This window comes from Pelodiscus sinensis, chromosome 1 (assembly GCF_049634645.1).
Source record: "Pelodiscus sinensis isolate JC-2024 chromosome 1, ASM4963464v1, whole genome shotgun sequence".
NCBI lineage: Eukaryota > Metazoa > Chordata > Testudines > Trionychidae > Pelodiscus > Pelodiscus sinensis.
Genome location: NC_134711.1, coordinates 128694749 through 128718649, shown reverse-complemented (window position 1 = coordinate 128718649; position 23901 = coordinate 128694749). Strand labels below are relative to the sequence as shown.

At 45.1% G+C, this 23901-nt stretch overlaps 1 protein-coding gene across 2 annotated transcripts; it reads left to right on the top strand.

Annotated features, from left to right (window-relative positions):
* Positions 1 to 1177: 1177 nt before the first annotated feature.
* On the top strand, positions 1178 to 15691 carry LOC102453637 (cyclin-dependent kinase inhibitor 1-like). 2 transcript variants are annotated; one of them, XM_075901188.1, is made up of 3 exons: positions 1178 to 1379; positions 9231 to 9673; positions 13769 to 15691. In XM_075901188.1, coding segments are annotated over exons 1-3 (513 nt in total). In that variant the 5' UTR covers positions 1178 to 1377; the 3' UTR covers positions 13837 to 15691. The 2 variants fall into 2 exon arrangements, with proteins under 2 accessions (XP_075757303.1, XP_025036705.1); XM_025180920.2 differs by lacking the exon at positions 1178 to 1379 and adding an exon at positions 6365 to 7114.
* Positions 15692 to 23901: the final 8210 nt, after the last annotated feature.

Genomic DNA, 23901 nt, shown 5'->3' with positions numbered 1-23901 from the left:
GATATTAAAGAGCAGGACACTATATTGCTGATTATGATTACATATAAATATATAGCTACATTCAGTTGTGATTATCAAAGAGCTACTCATGATCTTAATTAACAGTTTTCCCAAACTCAGATTTTTCTCCTTTTCAAAAACCAAAAAACCCACAAATGGACGTTTTCTGATCTCGCCTCAATAAATGCCTGCAATGACCACAGACCCCACAAAAGAGACATGTAGGGCAAAATAGCTCTTTTGGGCATGGATGTTATTTTCATATTTGTCAGTAATGCGCCTTGCACACTTTGGACAATACAGTATGGCCACAGTCACACTAACATTAAACAGAGCAATCTGTGTAAATGAATTGGGGTAGACAGATTTTTTTTAAAGCAGGGACACGAAAATACATTACAATCTCAGCTGAAAAAAACTCGAATTATCCCTTTGAAAATGAGAATGGCAACTTTTTTTTTTTTAATCACATTTTTATCTGAAATTCTTAACCTTTTGTGGTGACAAATAATTCCTAGAATACCTGAAAATGTCGAGGAAAATGTATCTTTTTCTTCAGTGTTTCTTTGTGACTATGAAAGCTCTTGGAGCTCACTCTCCCCTGCTCCTTTCATTGACAAGCAATATGGGAGGGGGAAAAGTTTCAGAGGGGCAAAAGCTCCGGAAACTGTGACTGGAAGCCTCCTTCTTCCAAATTAGCGGTGAGGGCGAGCGGCAGGCTTGCTGGCTGAAAGAATATGCTTCTTTTTAATGGTCTGGACTGCAGCTTGCTGGTGTCCCTTCTGCGAACGGTAGTTGGCCCCTTTCCCACGGGCACAGAGAGGAAAAACTGTCCCGTCCTGAGTCACTCGGGGATTCATCTTTTCTCCCTCTCACGGGCTCAAGTTCCGCCTCCTCTTTCCCCCTCCCCCCCCAGCCATGTCACGGACTTGCAAGTGTTTGGCTTCGGCTTGGCCTATTTGGCAAGGGCCAGCTCGCGGGGGAAAGCAGTCACGTTGCAGAGCCACGTGCCAGTGCAGCGAGCCCTTGGAAAGCAGCCCGGAATGTGCAAGCTGATCAGCCGAGGAGCAGAAGCCTACAAACGGCACAGGAGGGAGGGGAGGGAAACACGGCAAAGAAGACGAGCAGCCGGAGGGAGAGGAGGGAATCTGGCCATTCTGCAGCCATCGGTGCGCACCCCAGCGGCTGGAGCCCCTTTCATAGGCGGGGAGGGGGGCAGCCCAACATCTGCATGGCGGCCGGGCTCGTCTGTGACGTGTGGGAGTGACAAGTGCCACCGTTCTCCGCAGCTGGGCAGCTGCGCCCCAGACCCGCGCAAGACAAGCGAGCAGGCCCCTTGGGAAGGAGGCAGCCGTGTCAGGCGGCGGGAGCCCCGGCATGTAAGTGAGCTCCGCTTGGACCCTGCCTGCCACGGGGCTCCAGGAGCTGCTACCCAGAGAGCGGCTGCTCCAGCGCTCCCAGCCCCAGGGCGCACGCGTTGTCGAGAATAATCATTTCCGCTGCTCGTAATCATTCCCCATCCCGCTCTGGCTACATCCTGGGATCCGCTCAGCCTCGGGCTGAGTCTGGTTCCTTTCCCCTCCAGGCTGCAGCACCCCCTGCCTTCGGGGGGGGGGGGGGCTTAACTAAACATGCAGCCCCGCGTTTCTCTTGTGCAATGGCTCCTGGAGCAGCCGCTTTCTGTCCAGCAGCGGCCCGATTTGTTCTGCCCCTGCCCGTCCCCGGTGTGCGCGTGGGCTGGGAGCTGTGGCTGGACTCAGCCCGGGGGCCGGCGGGAGCAGGAGGCGGAGGAAGCGGGCGCCCAAATCCTGGCCTCGGGTGGAAAATTGGAATCTTCTCAGGCGGGAAAAATCCGCCCCTCTTGCAGTGCCCGGCCCTTAAGGAAAACAGCCCCAAAGTGAATCAGCCCCCAAAGCCCCCTCCCCGGGCTGCGAGGCGTGGCGGGGCAAGAGCGAGGCGGCCCCCAGGCTGTGTGGATTGCTTTGCACCCACACTTAGCACACAGCCCCCCGTGAGGGGGGCACGCCCGGTCGCCAGCGCCTTGCGTGGAATTCCCTGGCGGGATGACGAAGGAGTCACAGAGAGCAGCATCTCCCCGCCCCCCCCCCCATCGCCCCCCGATTAATTCATTCTGATTCCCTCCTCCTGCCACCCCCGCCCCGCTGAGAAGGGGGGTCCCTCCTTCGCTCCTAGGAGCGGCTTTCCTCTGAGCGGGTCCCGGCTGCCTTGCCGGGGGGGCCGCCGCAGCGTAACGCGGGGAGCCGAAGTGCATCTGCGAGGGGCGCACAAGGCTGTGCCAGGCGGGCTTCAGGCGATGGGAACAGCCTCCCGGGCAAAAGTGGCGCGTGTCACTGCGGATCCCAGGACGGTTTGGAAAGGCCGGGTGGGTCCCGCCTCCCCGCGGCGATTCCAAGCCCGGTGAGGTGCGAAGCACCCGAGCGAGCAGGCAGCAAAGCAGAAGCGGGCGGAAGCAAGCTCCGGGGGCATTGCTGTTATACTTCGATAGGGTGGGGCCTTTTCCCTTCTTTTATTCTCGTTATACTGTTGGGCAGTTGCCTCGCAAAACGTAGCCCCTCGCAGCAGTGTTACAATCGCATTGCATCTTCCCCAACAGCACCTGATGCTTTTCTGTTTCCCTCGGAATCACAGCGGCTCTGGCAAAATCCCAGTTCACCACCGCTAACTCGTGGGAGAAGTCTTTGCAAAGCTGCTGACTCCTGCCATCTCGATTTGTCCTTATCATTTGCCTTCATCTTAATCACCCCCATGTAAAGTCTGCAGGTGGAATAGGACCTGTTAGCTTAGCAAGGGCAGGGAAGCAAATTGCCTTTTTGATTTTTCAGAGTAAATATAGACTCTGCATCTGTGAAATCAGGTGCCTGTTTGTACTTCTTGTCTATATACAAGGAGCCAAAAGTCCAACAGGATATTACATGTGGTTTCCTCTGCTGCAGATTTCCCCTAGTTTGGCAGGTGAGCTGGAAGAGGATGCTACTAAAATCCTGATTCCCTACAGATTCCATCCCTATACTTTTCTTCCTTCTGAGGGACTGATTAATAACAAGGATGCAAGTTACATTTCCCGTAAGCTGCCTAATATTTCCCCGAAAGTGAAAGTCTGCAGCCAGGTAGAGTCGTGTCCAGGGCTCCCCCTGGGGAAGCCAGGCAAGGAAAAGGGCACAGAAGCAAAGGGCTTACGGGCTTCAGTGGGAACTTGAGGTCCCTGCTCCTGTTGATGGGAACCGTATGAACAGCACAGCACGTGGATGCACTTTCCTGGAATATGTGACTTGTTGGTTCCCCAGTATTGGCAGCTGCGAGGGACCAGTAGTTCAGCCGTTACGGGAGATGGCAGCCATTCCCCTAACTAGTGGCTGAGGGTATGGAAAATAACTCACACCCTGCCCGCTCCCCTCAAGCCTGAAACTGCACAAGTGTTGAGCCATAAGAGGACCGATTGTGGGGCAAATGCCTTTGCTAAGGAGGCAAATAAAGTTGGCAAGCCAGAGGCAAAAAAACTAGGGAGAAAGGACATGAGGTCAAAGTAATTTGAAATCAAGGATGGTGGTTATGCCTGGGAATTCCTCTTGAAAGGTAAAAAAGCCCCAACCCCCTTCTGTAATTATGATACCTCACACTTACAGAGCACTTTGCAGCAGCAGCTTGCAAAGCACTTCATAAAAGAGGCAAATGTACTATTTTACAAGTGGGGAAACCGAGGCACAGAGCAGTGCTGTGACTTGGCCCTGGTTAACCAGCAACAAAGTCAGAGATAGAACCTCGGACTCCTAGTGCTCTGTGCAGTAGACCACACTACCTAATAGGCAATTGGCTAGCTGAAAAAATAGGACTTTCATTGAATCATAGAGCTGGAAGAGACCTCATGAGGTCATCAAGTCCAGCCCCCTGTCCAAGGCAGGACCAATCCCAACTTTCTAACTAGAATTTTAAATACACTCCTCTCTTTCCCTCTTTCTCTGTCTCGGGGAATAATCCTCCATGAAGATTTAAAATTCCATTCATTTTCCCCAAAAAATCTTAATTTCAGTGTGTTGACCATTAAGAGGAGCTAGTTAACTAGTTGAACTATTTTGAAATTCAATATTTTGACAAAATGCTCCATCAAAATTTTGAAACAAAAATAAATATTTATGGATTAGTTTTTTACTTTCTCTAGTTGGCAAATAACCAGAGGGAAATTAGAAATGGCCACTACTAATATACTTACATATTCAGGTTGACTTAAATGGAGCTACTTGTGTGAATAAAGACTATGTTCCTGAATGAGGATTGATTCATAGATTTTTTTAAGGCCAGAAGGGACCACTGCGATCATCCATTCTAGTCTGACATTCAGTATAACAACAGGCCATTGGACTTCCCTGCATTAATTCATGTCTAAATTTTATCATATCTTTTAGAGAAACATTCACTCCTGATTTAAAATTCTCCAGTGATGAGAAGACAGGTCCATCTGTTGTCACTGCAGTTCACAAAAATCAGTGGTCAGGAGTGACTGAACCGTATTGAACACAAAGAATTTCAAAGTTACAATATTTTGCATGGAGAAAGTATTTCAGATGATTTTGTTTTGCAGATTTGTAACACAGTTTTAAACACAGAATTAGCATGTGGAACTCCTTGCAAAACTGTTCCTCTGAAGTCCAGGGCATAGTAGGATTCTAGAGAAATATTAGGGGTGAAATCCTAGTTCCATTCAAGTCAGTGATAATGTTCCTATTCACTTCAGTAGGTCTAGGATTTTACCCTAGATATTTATATGAACAATGAAAACATCTACTGTTATCAAATATGCCACAAGTTTGGCAAAGATATGTGATCCTTCATGATTCAAAGTATGAAAGAAGGCAGTAGGAAGAAAGGTTCCCTAAGGGAAGGTTATTCTAGAATTACGCATTTGAAAGTACTTGCATCTTCCTCTGAAGCAGCTGGTATGGGCTGTTCTGGATAAGCCTGACTCTGCACAGTCCACAGCAGCAAATCTCAGAGCCTGGGTCTGCAGATGCAGGCTTGCCAGGCTCATACTATAGCATCCTCAGGGTTTGTCTACACTGGAGCTGCTCCAATTACAATCTCGTCTGAGATCCTAAGTATGAATTCAGGCAGCTAGCCACTCTTGTTGCCCATACTACACTGAGTACCCTGCTATTTTAGCATGGTAGCTCCACCCAAGCTAGAAGCTACACCTCAGGGCTTGGCTACTGGACTGGATAGAAAGGGTCAAGACAGATTCTTCTCTAGTGAATAGTGATAGAAATGTAGCCGTGTTAGTCTGGGGTAGTTGAAGCAAAATGCAGGACAATATAGCACTTTAAAGACTAACAAGATGGTTTATTAGATGATGAGCTTTCGTGGGCCAGACCCACTTCCTCAGATCAAATAGTGGAAGAAAGTAGTCACAACCATATATACCAAAGGATAGAATTTAAAAAAATGAACAAATATGAAAAGGACAAATCACATTGCAGAACAGAAGGGGGATGCGGGGGGGTGGGAAGGGGGAGGAAGGAAGGTAAGTGTCTGTGAATTGCTGATATTAAAGGTAGGGAGAGTGGGATGTTTGTGAGTTAATGGTATTACAGGTGATAATTGGGGAAACTGTCTTGGTAATGGGTGAGAAAGTTCAAAGACTTGTTAAGTCCCTGTTGGTAAGTGTCGAATTTTAACATGAATGACAGTTCAGAGGATTCCCTTTCAAGTGCAGATGTAAAAGGTCTTTGTAGCAGAATGCAGGTGGCTAACATTGGACAAACATCTCAGACACTTCGCCAAAGGATTAATGCCCACAAAACAGATATCAGACAAGATCACAAAGAGAAAACAGTTTCTTGCCACTTTAACCAGAAAGGACACTCTCTAAATGACTTAGCCACCTGCATTCTGCTACAAAGACCTTTTACATCTGCACTTGAAAGGGAATCCTCTGAACTGTCATTCATGTTAAAATTCGACACTTACCAACAGGGACTTAACAAGTCTTTGAACTTTCTCACCCATTACCAAGACAGTTTCCCCAATTATCACCTGTAATACCATTAACTCACAAACATCCCACTCTCCCTACCTTTAATATCAGCAATTCACAGACACTTACCTTCCTTCCTCCCCCTTCCCACCCCCCCGCATCCCCCTTCTGTTCTGCAATGTGATTTGTCCTTTTCATATTTGTTCATTTTTTTAAATTCTATCCTTTGGTATATATGGTTGTGACTACTTTCTTCCACTATTTGATCTGAGGAAGTGGGTCTGGCCCACGAAAGCTCATCATCTAATAAACCATCTTGTTAGTCTTTAAAGTGCTATATTGTCCTTCTCTAGTGAATGTCATTTTGGATATTAAAAATTGCTTTTTCCACAGTTCAGAATTGTTTGAGAAATAACATTTTGCCCTTGCCTAATAAAGCAAACAGTGCACATTTCATATGAGAAGAGTTCTAATGCAAACGATTATTTGCTGTAGTCCTTTTCTGATGCTGATGGTATCCCTTTAAGAAACTTAGTTTAAACAGCTGGAGGTTTGGCTCCAGATGGAAAAGGAATAGAGCTGTGGGGTGACTGTTAGTATCTATAGTGATAATCAGCACCGCTGAGTATCCTGACAACTACTGGTAAGGTGAAACATGAATGTAGGGAAAGCGGAATTGCCTTTTGAGATCAGCCACTCAGATGTTTATTTGTGTTACTGCATTTGCATTTGCTTCCCCTATAGAGGCACTGAGAGCACAGTGATGGCTCAGCACAGGAAAACTCAATTAAAAATACTGTTTTAGAAACAATAGTATCTTGTTTATACAATTGATACTTTCATATTCCTAGGTTAGCAGTAGACTGAGAAGGTGGGAGGCTGGGAATGATTTTGTCCTCTGGCTCTGCACTGGTTGTGTCCATGGCTTTGGATCAATCACATAGTCTCTCTCAGGGTCCTAACTCTGTATATCCTCCAGATGTCTGAGTGGCAGCAGATAAATCTACGGCTTGGTTGGACTCTAATGCAACCCTAAGACCTCATTAGAGTCCGTGCTGGCTCTGCTTCCCAGCAGAGAACAGAAGTGACTGGATCCATGTACAGAAAAATTGGATTTCTTTCTAAAAGGTATGCTCTAGGCTAAGGATGTTAACGACAAGTTGACTATCTGATAAGCAAATCCTTATTGGATAGTTGCGTTGACTAATCGTTCCCCCTTCGCCCCCCACTTGCTGCTTCTATCAGATAGAGGCAGCAAAGGGGAGAGAGAGGGGGTACTTCAAAGCGACAGCATGCACGGAGCCCAGGGTACGGGCTCTGTGCGACACTGCCCCTTTGAAACACCATCATGGTGTTTCAAAGGGGCAGCGCCTCACAGCTGATCCCAGGCTCCATGCGGCGCTGCCGCTTTGAAACGCTGTGAGGAACCTGGGATCAGCTGGGGACTCTCCAGTTGACCCTGGGCTCCATGCGGCAATTCCATGGAACCTAGCTGACCCCAGGTTCCGTGGAAACGCCAGCTCTGCATGGCATTTCAAAACGGCAGTGCTGCATAGAGCCCGGGGTCAGTGGGGGATTCTGAGTCCCCTACTGACCCCAGGCTCCATGAGGGCGCTTCTGCTTTGAAATGCACAAGAGCCCCCTCTGGGGACTCTTGTACATTCAAAGCTGGCACGCAGTGTGCAGCCCAGGGCCAGCGGGAAATCCCATTGACTCTGGGCTCCACAGGGACGCTTCCACTTTGAAATGCACAAGAGCTGGGGGGTTTTGTACATTTCAAAGGAGGAATGCGGACGTGCCTATCAACTAGTCGAGTAGTCAATGGAAATTGCATCAACTCCTCGACTAATAAATTAATCAATATTTAACATCCTTAATCTAGGCTCAAGCAGAAGTCACAGATATGATGCAGCAATTACTGGGTGAAGTTCTATAGTCTGCATTATGCAAGAGATCAGGACAGATTACCATAATGCTCCTTCTGGCCTTAAAATTTATGCATTCACTAACTTCTCCCCTCTGTTTTGCTCTGTCCCAAACCCCCTAGAACACCACTGCCTAGGCATCCCTCGAAGAATCAAGTTCATTTCCACGGAGGGGATGCATGCTTCTGAGCTGCTTCCACAAGTCACGTTCTTCCTCTCCCTCACAGTAGGGACTACTGTGTGGCAAACCCTCTGCACCTACCTTGAGATTTACCTTGAGAGATACAAAGATGGTGCTTTGCTTTTATCTTTATGTATTGATGGAAAACAGCCTTCCCCTCTCCCCACTTTATTCCAGAAGGGAGAACAAAAAATTGAAGGAGGAGGGTAATATTTTTGAGTTTCATTCATCTAACAGTGTGACTAATTCAGAGAGTGAATCGGAGTAGTAGCCTCATTAACATTAATTAACTGGTTTTGTCACTTCTACCCATCCTAAGATCTATTTATTTTTATTCCCTCTACAGGTACTTATTCTGGGATGCTTTATCCCCATCCTCTCCAATGTGTCTTCTGTTCTATTTCTGCATTGTTGTCCACTCTTGTTATTGTTGTTGTTTATTACTGTTACATAGGCGCTCCCGGTCATGGACCATGACCCAGATGTGCTAGATGCTGAACAAACACAGAACAAAAAGCTCTTACACCAGAAAAACTTTCAGTCGGCTTTCCATTGTTCCCCCGGGACACTGTGTTCACTGCTAGTACAGCTGTGTTTTTTACCTCAGGGAAGTAACACATGAATTATACTGGGCTGGAAACAGTGAAGACAAGACACTTTAGTTTTACCATGAAGTAAACTGCTGAGGTCAACCTCAGGGAGGGATGTAGGGCTGACCTTGGTGAGTTTAAAACTAAAGTGCGTGGTTTTCACTGTCTTTACCTCAGGATAGCTCACATTCAATACTGAAGTAAAGAATGCAGCTTTATTAGCAGTGGAGACAAAGCCTCAGCCTCCCAGCTGACCAAACCAACTCCCTCACTAGCAGTACGTGAAGTGCCCCAGAAAAAATAAAGGAAGGAGCCCTCCTGTGCCTCCACAGCAAATACAACAACAGCTGGGGCTCCAGTCAGCACAATCCCCTGAAGTCAATAAGAGTTTTCCATGAAGATTAGAGATTGGCGGACCTTTTCCCAAACTGTTTCCCAGCATTTCCTTTCAGAGGATCAGAAATACCCCAACATTTGCTATATCCCCCATAGATGCCTGTTGAACTGTCCATATAAAAGGTGTCTGATGGTCTTTCTATCTCTGGCAGGGAATCGTTGCTTGGTACGCTTGTCGGAGAGCGGTGGATTGGAGAGCAGACAGAATGGAGGCCAGCAAAGTCAACCCGTGTACGAAGGAACCTCTTCGGCCCCGTGGACCATGAGCAGCTGCAGCAGGACTTCCAGCACATGCTGCACAGCAGCATGGAGGGAGCCCAGCAGAAGTGGAACTTTGACTTCCTACGAGACATGCCAGCTAAGGGGCTCCTGCAGTGGGAAGAACTACAGAACCACGATGTTCCAGTCTTTTACCACAGTTGTGTGGTGGGTGAGGCTCGCAAGCCTTTGAAGCCCTTGAACCAGGGCAAAGTCAAAGAGGTCAAGGTCCACCATTTTGCCACAGTGACACTGACCGAGAACCCCAAAGTTGCCAAGAAAACGTTGAGCAAGAAGAGTCAAGCAGGGAAGAAACGAAGACAGACATCCTTGACAGGTTTGTGAGATTTGTACTTTATGCTGCACAGTGGGTCAGAATTAGCTCTGAGAGCATCGCGTTGCAAGATTTTAATCCTGACAGGCCTATAACTAATCTTGTCTTAAACAAGCAACACTGCAACACTTCCAATAAATCAAATGGCATGCCTGAATAGTCTTTCATTTTCTCCTGTCAGTAACCGGGCCTTTGAATATCCCCCCCCCCCCCGCTAAAATCATTTCTTTTCAACTTACTTATAATTGTCCCACAGAATATCTTTATGCATATGCATGCTCAGGCAAGATAAAGACATAGGCTACGTCTATACTGCGCTCTCTTGCGCAAGAAAATATGCAAATGAGGCGAAGCGGTGACTATTTCCATGCCTCCTTTGCATACCTAATGAGCCACCATTTTGCATAAGGGGCTTCTGCACAAAAAGGAGCCAGCTACACTACTCCTTTTTGCGCAAAAAACCCCTCTTGCGCAAGAGCCATTCTGCCTGAAAAAAAATGTGCAAAAATGGTGGCTCATTAAGTATGCAAATGAGGCATGGCAATATTCACCGCTTTGTCTCATTTGCATATTTTCTTGCACAAGAGAGCACAGTATAGACATAGTCTTACTGTTTCATACTATCCCAGGATTCAACACCATCTGGTAGGCTAAGGAGGCTTATCATATCCAGTTTACACAAGACACAAGTAGGCTGATTTTCTAAAGCAGGGGTGAGAGTTGTGAGCGACCTTCCCTGCAGATACTCAGGTGAACAAAGTGTCTGGTGGTCCGCCAAGGGCTAACCGTGGTGTACAACATCCAGCCAGCACACTGGAGGTTCCTCACCCCTGTTCTAAAAGGTTGAGCACCTGCAGCTCCCAAAGGCATCCATGGGATTTGTGAACGCTTAGAAAATCTGAAAATCAGGCCGAAGAATGGTATGATTGTTTGTCAAATTTAGGCCTGGTCTATTCTCCAGAATTAGATTGACCTGCCTCCAGTGCTCAAGGCTGTGAAATGTCTGCAGATGTGGCCATAGTGTAGGGTGGGAGAGACTAGGCAAAGGGGATCAAAGGAAGGGGGCTATGAAGAATATTTGAGAGGACTTATTCAAGGGCAGTCTGGATCTCAAGATGGGTTTTGTAGCAAGACAATATAATTTTCCCCAATTTTTTTCATAGCTCTCCATAGTTAGCCATGTGCACTGTTCCCAAAATGCTGTCTGAGATACAGCAGGCCAAGCAGAACCAGGGGAGAAAGAAAGGAACAGAGAAGATTGCCAGTTTTCATGCTAACTTCAGCTTGGATGGGATACTCAGAGAATGCATCCAGGAATTGTAAGAGCAGACCAGTCTTAAACTTGGCAGAAAGGCAGAAAGGGCCAGGTTTTGAAGTGCTCAGCAGCCATAACTAGAGCCAGATTTTTGAATGGTCTCCAGTCCCATTTAGGGTATGTTTACACTAGGGATATGAAAGTGTAACTGTCTTAAAAGCCAGTTCCCAGCATATACCAGCTCCCGGGGAGCCAGCTGCCCCTCACACTGTTGCCTCTGAATCAGAGGCAGCAGTGCGGGGGGAGCAGGCACTAAGTGTAAACGTGAAATTTTTAGCGGTTACACATTTACTTGATTAAATTATTTTAACGGCCCTAGTTTACACACTATTTGAGTTAGCATTCTAACCATAGCAGTGTAGACACTTTTGCAAGGGAAGTGACTCACCCTACCTTGCAAGGGAAGTGGCTCACCCTACCCACCAGAGTCCAAGATCACCTTGCTCTCATGGTCTGAGCTTGAGCATCTATCCCAAGTCACCAACCATGCCATAATGGCGAGGCTACTATTTTTGGCACCTTAGCTTGAGCACAGATAGCACAAGTCTGTCTGCGCTGGGAATCAGACCTCCAAGCTGGGGCACAGACATGCACCTTAGGCACCTATGCCAAGGGGAAATTCTGAAAAATACTCAGCACCCAGCCACTTCTAGTAAGATACTTATGGGCCAGGTTGTAAAAAAGTGCTCAGCACCCAGCACCTAATGTGATGTTTGGATTCCTAAATAGGAGAATCTCAAATAGGATTAGAGAGGTTATTTGACCTTTCTGTTTTGGAACTGGTGTGACCATTGCTAGAATATTTCATCCAGTTGTGTCCATAATTAAAAAATTATGTTGATAAAATGGAAAGGGTTTCAGAGAACAACCACAAGGTTGATTAAAGGGTTAGAAAACACGCCTTATAGTGATAGATTGAGGAGCAAAACCTAATTAGCTGAACAAAGAGAAGGTTATGAAATGACTTGATTACAATTTATAAGAACCTCCTTGGGGAATAAATTCTGATAATGGGGTCTTCAATCTAGCATAGACAGGTCTAACCTCATGCAATGGCTAGAAGTTGAAAATACACAAATTTGGATTAGAAATAAGGTCTACATTTTTGACCGTGAGGTTAATTAACCATTAGAACTACTTACCAAGGATCGAGGTGGATCCTCCATAACTTGCAATTTTAAAATCAAGATTGGATGCTTTTTCTAAAAACATATGCTTTAGGAGTTATGTGGGGGAAGCTGTATGGTCAGACTAGGCCAGTGTTTCTCAAAGTGGCTGGCAGATCCACTCTGAGAAAGCTGCTACCAGGTTGCTCCAGTTTGCTTACTTATGGACTCTGCAGCTATGGTCACACTGCTTCCTGCAGCTCCCCTTGGCTGAAAATTGTAAATTGCAGGCAATTGGAGCTACGAGGCTCTGTGCCTGCATAGCTGGTAAGTAAACAAACCAAAGTGGCCCAGTAACAGCTTTCTCAGAGTAGGTCCACAGGCCACTTTGAGAAACACTGGACTAGATGATTACAGGGGTCTCTTCACTACGCACTTGATCCACCAAGTATAATCCACAATATATCTCTCCTCTTCAGTACAAACTGGAGGACAGTTTATATATAAAGTCTCGTGACTAGAAGAATTAACAGTTGTGAAGATTATACTTTGTGAGAGTTCAGACATGCTAATTATTATTATTTATTTCTTCCTCCTCCCTGCCAAGATCTTCTTGTGATGTTTACAGGCCTTTTTTCCTGATAAATTAGCTGCTCTGACTCCCAACAATACGTGGTATTAATTTGGGTCACCACTATACATATTATCCTCATCATAAATCAAACAACAGAACTTAATGAAATTGGCTGCAGGATTCTCTTTGCAGAACTTGGCTATGGAAACCCATCGAATTCCAGGGAGTCTCCTCTGCCAGTAATATTCTCTATAGAAATGAATACAAGCCATAAGCTGCTAGGGCTCCATGAATACTTGCAACATACATTGCCAATCTGGTTATGTGGGAAAGAGAAGTTAAAACTTCATGAGGACTGAATCCTCCAGTGGTTTAAATTGGAATAGCTCTATTAAAACCAATGGAGACAATTTACAGCAGCTGAGGAGGTAGATTGTTTCTGTGCTGGAAAAAAAATCTCTGCTTGGTGTTTCCACAAATTATGAAAGCAGGTTATGGTTCTGTCATTAGGCTGAGTTTTGCACTTGAAGCAGGAATGAAATCACTTTGCTAAAGAATAAAGAGGATAAAAGAATAAAGAATATAGAGTATTTTATCCATAATTATAGCCCTTCCTCTCTGAGTACATAATTAATTCAGTGTTATTGCAAGATTATATGTAGTCTTCCCAGAGTTCTTATTTTATGCAATAAGTAGAACATTATTAGTAAAGTTCAGCATGATTATAATTCTTTTGATGTTATTCTAAACTGCAGATCTATTTTAGATTGTTTAAAGAGCTCTGAAAAATAACTATTTCTGACTAGAAAACACTACTGTACTGGATCTAAAAGTCACAGAGTAAAATGTCACATTGCTCAACTTGTATAAGAGGGTCCCAGGTCCTTTGATCTATGCTGGATAAAAGCCAGTACATTTCCTGTGTTTGTTTGGTATTACAGTACATAGCTTTATATGGAACATGCTAAAGGTATTAGTTTTGTTCCCTTATGGGCCTTACAGAAGCCTACTTGACTTCTTTAGCTGTGAGACTAGAGAGATTTCTTTAAACCATCATTCACCACTTCTGAAGATTCTAATTCTGTTTGTTTGCTATTCTACAGATTACTACTCAGCTAAGAAGCAAGTCAAAACTAACAGTCAAGCTGTTGCGAAGAATTTGACTTTCTGAAATGGAACACAGGATTGATCTGCATCAGAGATGTTATAAAGAGATGCCAAGTTTATTTGACATTCAGAAACTGTATGTGCAGGCTACAAATGCTTACGGGCATCGCATGGATTGATATATTCATGAAAATAGTGATGGAAAGTCTTATAAATACAACAAAACTCATATCGGAATGAGGTTAAACTGGAAGCCTTTTGCAAAGGGTCGCTATCTTTAAATGTGTTGGTAATGGCAAGTTTAGAAATGTTACTGGAATTGCCTAATAGTAGCAACTTAACCATGTGTGTTTCAAAAAATACTGCATACGAGAAAGCAGTAAACATAAGGTTAAACAGCTGTACAAATGTACAGCTGCCTTTGGCAAGTTAGAATATGATTGGAGCCACATTATAGGTCTGATTTTGGTTTGTTTGGGGGTTTTTTTTGTACTTTTAATGTACAACTTGATCCCTGTTTCTAAGGGTGATGGCTTATTCAATCAAGAAGCATCACCAGCTAAATTCTACAGATCCGATTTATTTAAAAAGTTCCCAACCCAGCCTATGATTTTTCAGGTGCAAAGTTTTGACTGCACTTGTGTATACAAATATTTGTGGACATAAAAAGTGATGTTTATGTGGCAAATCTCTGCTGCTATAAATGGACACCACTGTACTTACTTCTGCGGAATTTTGCCCATTTAAAATGGCACTATGTGTCCATCTCCTTGACTGTGTTCACAAACTAGGTTGTTAAACATGTGACTATCATAAATGTATGGCTGCAAATTTGCACCCAGGAAATGCGGGACTTTATAGTAAAATCATTCCCTGTATCTGCTGGGACAAATAATTCCTTTGAGGCCAATGCAGGTGTGAAAACAGGAGCAATAGATGCCCTGTTGGGCACCGTGTTTTTAATGCCAGTGCTGTGGAGACATTGGGCTAAATTCACAAAGAAGCTTCGGCATGGCAATGCTCAGCATCATCATGCATAACTTTCAGGTTCCTAGAAACTCCCTAGGATTCACAAAGCCTGAATCTGGTACGCAGGCTCTGAGTCCACTGAATGGAGAGAGAGAGGTGTCCCAGAATGGGATTCACAAAAGCCAGTAGGCTAGGCAACTCCTCACATATGCTAGCCATTGGGAGATGTCAAACTTGGAGGGATGGCAGGTGCTAAGCCCTGCCCCTCTCTGTGAGATGGGTGATGGAAGTCTGGGCTGCAGGAAGGCACTTCCTTTGGCTTGTGATTCTCAGGTGCAAACCCTCTTTTGGGATTACTGACTGCTTTAGCAAGAAGGTGGGGGAAGGGGAAAACCCCACTGTGAGCCAAAGTGGCTAGGGCACTCAGAAGTGGTAAATCCCAGTTCAAAACTCATTTACCCCAGTAAGTGCAGGTGGGACTTATACTGGGGTCTCCCACATCCCAGGTGAGCCCCCTAACCACTGGTCTAAAACACTGGAGAGAGGGCTTCCTCTGTGCCCACTTTCAGCCATTTTGTGTATGCTCGTGTATAGGGACCAATCCCACAGGCAAAATCTGAGGATGCTTACCAGATTGTACCCTGCAGACAAGTTAGGCAGAGGAACTCCTGTTTGCCTCAATTCCTGCATCACTCTGGGGTTACATCTGGTGTGGGGCTGTAGAGGGCATGCTCAGAGGAAGAGCCATGGGCACTTATGGAATATTTACTGCTAAAATATAGGTGCTGAATGAATACAGACACCTACAGGATTTGATGACAGCTGAGGTTGAGGTAGGGTTTGTGAATCCCATTGCAGCCTGATTCTGGAATTTAGGCACCTAAAGCGGCCATTAGGCACTTAAGTCTTTTTGTGAATCTAGACATTTTTTTTTTTCATTTTTAAGCCCCCATACAGTGTATCCATTGCTATTTAGTTTTTTTCTATGAGACTCAAAAGGGTACTAATAGCACTAGCTCATCTATCCCTCTTGGCGTTGCATGGATTATTTCTAGGACTCCCCCAGCTGACTCTGGGTTCCGCGTGGCATATCTATGGTACCTGGGATCAGCTGAGGATTCCCCAGCTGACCCCAGGCTCTGCGTGTTTTGAAATGCCACAAGACCCCAGGCTCCCCCGTTGACCCCAGGCTTCATGCGGGCACTTCTGCTTTGAAATGCACAAGAGCAACCCTGGTTGCAGGGTCTATTTTCAACTGCAGGCAAGTGAGAGAATAAGGAGAAATTATTTCTCTTTTTAATCTTTGATTTGGGAACTGTGGAAACAGAGAACCCAATCCTGAAATCAATGGGTGTTTTGCTCAGTGGAAACAGGAAGAGATTTTGAATGGAGAATATTGTGAGTTAATTCAGTGTGTGTGTATTTGGGTGCTTAGTAATCCTGTTACAATAGCGATGGCATGCTGGGAAATAGCATGTTTTCTTACTTTTGATGATGACTAAGACAAATCTATTTTTTTATAGTGTGTGATTTTCGCTGATTTGAAAAGAACTGCACAACTGTATGTTTTCTGTGTGTTTGTGTGTTGTTAAAATCAGACCATCAACACTGTGTGTCTTCCTGTTTTGTAGTGATGTGTTAAGCAGCCTTATTTTCTGATCCATATGAAAGGAGCTGCACACACACAAAAGAAGCCTATACATCTGTCATGCACAAGGTTACCGTGATGTTGCCTTGGTTTCTTACAGGGGAAAAGGGATACCTCTTCTTACCGAGGAAAATTAGGATAGCTTGTCAGGATTGAGATTGTCAGACTGAGAGACTGCAGGCTATATATTTTAGCTCATCCAAATTTCTAACATCTCTGCCAGTTATGATTGTAAATGTTAGTGAAGAATGTTAATACAAAAAATCTGCTGGCAAGATGCTGTGAAGTTTAGTGGCTCGATATGCATATTGCTTTAAGTTTCTTAATAACAAAGTAGGGTAAATGAAGGCACAGTGTACAGAAAGAAAACATTTTCTTTTCTCACTGTTCATTTCATGGTGTTTGCAATTAGGATGGCCTCACACTAACTAGTAGAGGACCCGATGCTCAGCTAGTGCAAATTCATGCAGATCACGGAACTGTAATGAAACTGTGCCAATTTACACCTGCTGAGGACCTGGAGAGAGGTATTTTGCACTAGTGCTTCATGTTACTCCAGACCAAAAATAGATGACAAGCTACTAATGAGCCCTGCATATAAGCTGCCTCTTCTCTTCCTACACAAAGTTTACCGTATGGTCACTGCAATAGCAACACTACAGCTATTAACCCTACTGCAGAGAATGACAACAGGTCTCTGATTGGTTGCCGATGTTTCTTGGGAACCAATGTTTCACAGTCCATTAGAAGTCTTTTCTTCAGTAGTTAACATTCTGATGGAGACGTATTTTAACAAAAAAACGTAGAGTCAATATCTTTTTCCCCTTTTATCCTGCCAATTGCACTTTCCTGTCAAACACAATTTATATGTTCATTATAAAGACATTTCACTCAGCATACCGAATAATAATACCTAGCACACAGCAAAAAAATAAAATTAAGAAATGGGCCTAAAACAGTCCCAGTCTTTACATTTATGAAAAAGGAGGCAGGCCCACTTGAAGTTAAGCAGTGTACTGTAGCTTTAATATATGTTTTAGTTCCATTTAAATATACAGCGTTCCCAGTGAACTAACACAGTAAAGAAGCTAGCCAGAGGCATATTTGCTGATCATTGACTTTGATTGGCTGCCAGGGGCATGGGACAAACCAGCAATCAAATCCCCAAGTAGCACTTTTTCATAAGGAGAAGTAAGGTGCTGTGCTCTGGAACTAAAATAAATTTGGGCATTAAAGAAGTGGTAGCAGCACTGTTTCAAGCTATCTTACATGTACTTCTAATTACACACCAGAGGGGAAGCTGTATCGGGAATCCATGATAATTAGCTGTTTTAACCTCCACATGTTAATAAACAGACAGCTAATCTCACCCGAGCTCCCTTCCCCTCCCCCCACTCCAGTACAGGCAGTCCCCGAGTTACGCGGATCCGACTTATGTCGGATCCGCAGTTACGAACGGGGATTTTCTCGCCCCGGAGGACTGGAGCGGTGGGACGCCTGGTCCCGCCGCCCGCCTCCTCCGGGGCGAGAAAAGCTGCTCCCCGTCTCCCTGGTCTGCTGCGGGAGCCAGCAGACCAGGGAGACGGGGAGCAAAGCGGCGCAGGACTCGGGCCGGACCCGCGGCCGCTTCCAGATCAGCTGGAAGCGCCGCGGGTCCGGCCCCGGGTCCTGAGCCACTTTGCTCAGCATCTCCCTGGTCTGCAGACCAGGGAGACGGGGAGCAAAGCGGCGCAGGACCCTGCCGGACCCGCGGCGCTTCCAGCTGATCTGGAAGCGCCGCGGGTCCGGCCCGGGTCCTCCGCCGCTTTGCTCCGCGTCTCCCTGGTCTGCTGGGGGGGACGCAGCTAGTGCTCCCCCCCCAGCAGACCAGGGAGATGTGGAGCAAAGCCTGGGGCCTGTGATAGAGCAGGTGGGGCGCTGCCGGTTGGTCCCGCAGCACCGCTCCTTGGCGCTACTGGACCAACCCAGCAGCACCCGAGCTGCTCTGCCCCAGGCGTCCCCAAGTTAGCCGCTGCTGAAACTGACCAGCGGCTGACTACAGGAAGCCCGAGGCAGAGTTGCTCTGCCCCGGGCTTCCTGGAATCAGCTGCTGATCAGTTTCAGCAGCAGCTGACTTGGGGACGCCTGGGGTTCTTAAGTTGAATCTGTATGTAAGTCAGAATTGGTGTCCAGATTCAGCGGCTGAATCTGGATGCCAGTTCCGACTTACATACAGATTCAACTTAAGAACAAACCTACAGTCCCTATCTTGTACGTAACCCAGGGACTGCCTGTATATACATAATATGTGACTCAGGGTCATATGCTGTCCTCCATCTGCAGCTCAATTCTTACTGATACCAGTCAGTGTCTTGCACACAGATAAAGGGAAGTATGTGGCCCAAAGGCTTTTCCACTCAAGATGAACATGTGTCCCATGTGCAACACGATACTAGCTGAAAGTGGGACGGAGCAAGTACAAATGCACCCCTTTCGTTTGTTGATGTATTGTACAAACTTGGAAATACTCTCTCAGGTATAGCTCATTTCATTAAATTCCTTTGGCAGTAATTGAGGAAATTGTGCCACTTCAGCAAGATATCCAAGAAAAGTGACACTAGATACATTCCGTTATTTTCAGGATAATACAAACAGAGCTTTCTTCTACTACTTCAAACAACTTCTTTGCAAACTATCATACGCACTCTCCTGGAGGGCAGCATTGTTTTTCTGGAGAACCTATAGGTGAGATACAGTAGACACCTATGCTCTATTATTAGCTTTTGGACCTTTTTTAATGGGGGGCTGCTGGAGGGACTTATTTATTCCAAAGCTTGTGAGTGACTCCAGTCAAATGGTAAATCTAATGGGTCAACCAAGTTCATTCTGAAATTCAGAGGGTTTATGTTATACAAGGTACTTTCTTTCAAGTATTAATTTTGCTTTGCTTGCATTGTTATAATACTGTGGGTTCCGTGAATTTCAGTGTAAAAGTATTGGCATGTGAAATATTTGGTTGTCAGCTGTGGATATATGTAAAATCATAAATAAAATCTGGTTCATTGCTTGTATTTTTTTTTACAGTAAATGAGACTGAATCGTCCTCCTTTCATATGCTTTTTTTTTCCCTTCATGACTCCAATTTAGATTCTGTCCACTCTACCCCCCATACCGTTCTTCCCTCACTGACACGAACACATTTCCAGCACAGCATTTGGGGCAATTTAAACTCAGCTAATCTAGAATCCAAAAAAAATTGACTTTTCCCCCCCAAGAGGATCTTTCCATAGTTTTTTACTGAAACGTCACTAATTCAGTCAGCGAGTGCGAGGGCTAGAGGAGGGTTAGTCACTATCACCACCACCCCATATCTCTGCCTTGCCACCCCACCAACTGCATGCCTGCTTAGCTTGGCCAATGAAGACTCATGTCCAGCAGTACGAGGACCAGGAAGAGGATGGCACCTTGACATGGGTATGTGCATCATGTGTTGCTATGGCAGGCACCTCCAAATCAGTGAGAGCCCATGGGCCAGAGAAGACAAGGCGCTGCCTCACAGACAAGGCGCTGCTGCTGCAGGCTCTGCAAGCCTTCCCTGGACTCCACTCCTCACTGAGCTGTGAGAGAGCCAGCAACCTCACACACAGTACACACTGGAGAGGTGGGCTTGACACATACACAGAGCAGGCTCCTCTGGCATGAGCCAGCATGGGACTCAGCCCCTCCACCTCAAAGAACATTTTCACTAGTTGCCTGCGGGCATAACTAGTGCATACAAAGTCCATTTTTCTTTCCTCCTCAGATACGTTTCTGCTGAGGAAATGCTGCCGTTCTAATGGTGTTGGCAATCCTCCAGGTTCCCCCTGGCAAAGAACACTACTATCAGGTGTTCAAAATTAAAAGTCGCTTAATCTCAGTTTGCAATGGCAGGAGAGTTAGCCTGTGGAGTCCTGCACATATTCCAGTACTAGTGCTCACATCTCACCTGACTAAATCCTTCTTGCGATTTCATTTGGCTGACATTCTTCACTGCCTGCCATAAACTGCCACAGAAAGCTGTACTGACAAAGTAAGCATCTGCCATGTTTCACCCCAGAAGTGGCTGCACTTCAGTTCCAAGTGAAGTGATTTATATTTTAGATTATATGAACACACATGCTTATTATTAATTACTACTGTTATATTGCCTTATACATCCATGGCAGCTAATGGGCAGGGCAGTACTTTGAAAATAGATACCTAAATATGATTTAGGAGCCTAAATGATTTAGGCTTCTGTTTTTTGGAAATCATCCTGCCACAAAGCAGTGTGTGTGGGTAAATAGCAAAGACAAGCGTATTACCTTTGGTGGTAGTCATCTACACTTGCCCATCAAAATATTTTCTCCAAGCACTTTCAAGCAGCTCCTAGTTTGAAAAAAGCCCAAGGCACACAGGTAGGCCTTCCAGATAAATTTACCCTTCTTCATCTCCCTACCCCTGCACAAATCTGAAAATTCTCCCCTAAAATGACATTGGCCCGAAGCCAATGATAATATTTAATCCTGGATCAATAACAGTGTGATGGGAGTGGGGAGACCCTATCCATTTCAGGGTGAATTCACCCTGTCCTTCAAGCTCCTCTCTGTCTCTAGGCAGTGAGACCTAAGGGCTAAAATTGACAGAGTTGCCCTGATTTATAGGGATGTAAGGCCCAATACTCCTGATCTACAGGACAGAAGAGTCCTGTAGAGCTTGTGGCCCATGACAATAGGGTCCTCTTCTCCGCAGGACAGCAAATCCTAAAGGCCAGAGTCCCAGTGGAGAGATTCAGTAGAGATACCCCAGCTTCGTAGGACAGTGGGGCCTAGTAGCCAGAGTCAATAGAGTTACGCTCTGGACCAGGCTGTATGGCTAGTGAACAGAACCAATAGAATTGCTCTGTGAGTGGGACTGTGTGGCCTAGCATACATTTGGGATATGTGGGCCACCACTTGAGGGAGTAGGCTGCAGCTAAGATAGGGGGACCCAGGCACCCGATCCACTGGGTCCCAGCTCAGGGCCCTGCTAGCGGTGAGGGTACTCACCACTGATCCAGCAGGGATCTGCTCACAGCATACTATCATCAGGACAATAGTTAAACCCCCCCTCTCCAGGCCACTTCCTACCATGATAGTCATGGTGTTGGTGCATCTTCCAGGGCTCTGGGTTTCTCAGCTAGTGCAACTCCCGGGAGCTCAGACCTTTCTGGAGTGTCCACAGATAGCCAAATGTTTGCTTGTGTCTTGGTACCTCTGACTTCTGTGATTCAGGGTTCCAACTGCTCCTGGGTGGGAGCCGGCAAGGAGTGGCCTTTCTTTCCAGCAGTCAGTCAAGATTGAGTTAGGCTGCTTCCTCTCATACTGGTGCTACCCTGAAGCATGCCCAGTAGGGACATGGGGGTGTGGCTTCCTCTGCCCATAGTGAGGAATTAATCCATTCCTCTCCAGTACAGGGTGAGATCACCCCCTCATAGATTGAGGTAACTTCAGGCCTAGAAAGGAGTGACATATATCCCTGGAAAAAGGAAACTTTCAACTTCCTGATGGGATACAGAGCACTTGCTTCTAGTCCTGAATTTCTAGTCCTGTATTTCAAATCCAGAAATACAGATTCTATAATCACTACATTTTATACAGAATACATGTTTTGGTAATTTTTAGAGGTTTAAAAGTATTAATGACCCAAGTCAAGTTTGTTAGGGTTGTCTACACTGGGGAAAAAAAGACCTGTGGCAGTGAGGCTAACAGCCCCTAGCACCTGACTCTAAAAATGTGAGTTTCACAGCCAAGACCATTGTAAGCCTACATTGCTATTTTCAGTCCCATTGCTCATTATCCCTACTCTCTGATTATCCTAATCTCTGACTCTTTCTTCCACTTTTGTCTGTTTGTTTTGGGGGTTTGTGTTTTGTTTTTGTTTTGTTTTGTTTTTTGCAATGTAGACACACCCTAAGGCACTTCAGGAATCATCTGGATTACAGCCTCCATCTAAGTCCCAAAAGACCAACTTAGTATTTATAAGCTTTACCCTAGTTGTTGAAAACTGGCCTTTTTTCAACACCAGCCCTAGTAGAAGCCAGCATAGTAAACAATCTTTTGGCAGGGGGTTTGGAGAGACAGAAGAATATTGTTTGTTTTTGAGGAAGGGGGAAAGGAGTAGAAGAAATGGGTCAGGGAGTGAAAAATTATTTTTCTTGGCTGTGGCACCCAACTAAGGAAACATAGGTACAGATCCTCAAAGGTATTTCATTCCCTAACAGCTATTGGCATCAATGGAAGTTAGCAGCTAAATACCTTTGAGGATGCAGACCATGTCTCTAGCACTTTGAGGATTACAATATATAGGAAACTGGTTTATCTTATGCTAGCTACCATATCACAGCCAAGGGCATTATTCAGCAAAATTACTACCTGCTTTTTTAATGTTCATAACATTTACATCTGTATCTATGATCTGCTAAAATTCAGGTCTTTGTGGCCTCTCAAAATAATCACGATGGCCTTTTAAAAAAAAAAATGCAGAAAAATCATTTTAAAATATGTGCCAGAAGCCATGACAGGTAGGGTTGCCAGGTGTCCGGTATTGACCCGGACAGTCTGGTATTTTCGCCTCCTGTCCAGTAAAAAAAGTTCAGAAAATACTGGACACCTAAAATGTCCGGTATTTTCTGATTTTTTCACGGCCAGGCCGTGAAAATCCTGGGTGCTTACCGGATTCCACAGGGAGGCAAGATGGTGGATGGACACCCGCAGCCTGTTAGGGCCAAAAAAACCTCAAAAGCAAAGCATTTCTTAAAGGGGCCACGCTTTTTTTTCTTAACTCTTGGGTTCCTTTTTTTTTTCCTAGTGTATATTTTGGGGGGGAAGTGTTTGGTATTTTTGGTTAAACCATCTGGCAACCCTGTCATAGTCAACACATAAAGTCTGCACAAACAAATGAACAATAACATACACTTTTGGATTCTCTTGCTTCTGAGCAGATGTTTCTATAAACCAACTGCAGTGGATATTAATAAACACTACAACACAGCTACATTAAGCCACATGCTAGCTGTTTCAAGCTCTTTCCTCCATGAGCACATCTTTTGCTGGGATATGGCAACTTTAAAGGGCTATAAATCTTTTACCAAGCCAACAGAGCACATTTCTTCACTTAGATTAAGAGCGTTGCTTGAATTTTTGTGGTTGTACAATTTGTCCTGTCTCTTTCTCTTTTTTTTCAGCCATGCTAACCAATGAAGTGACAAAATTGTGCTGTTATGTTGGAGAACTGAAGCAATAGACTGCATGAGATTTTTAACTTGCCTGCCATAAATTAGGATTATCCCTTTTGCCCTTCCATAAATCTCTATTATTTGTGGTTACCAAGAATCACATTCAAAGAGTCTCAAAGCTGTTAGAGCAACTTTGCCATTAGAATTCATGGGGGCTCTTGAAAATTATGCCATATTTGGGTTTATAAAAACACAAACATATATATTTGCATAATACCTTTCATTCAGAAAGAACCTCA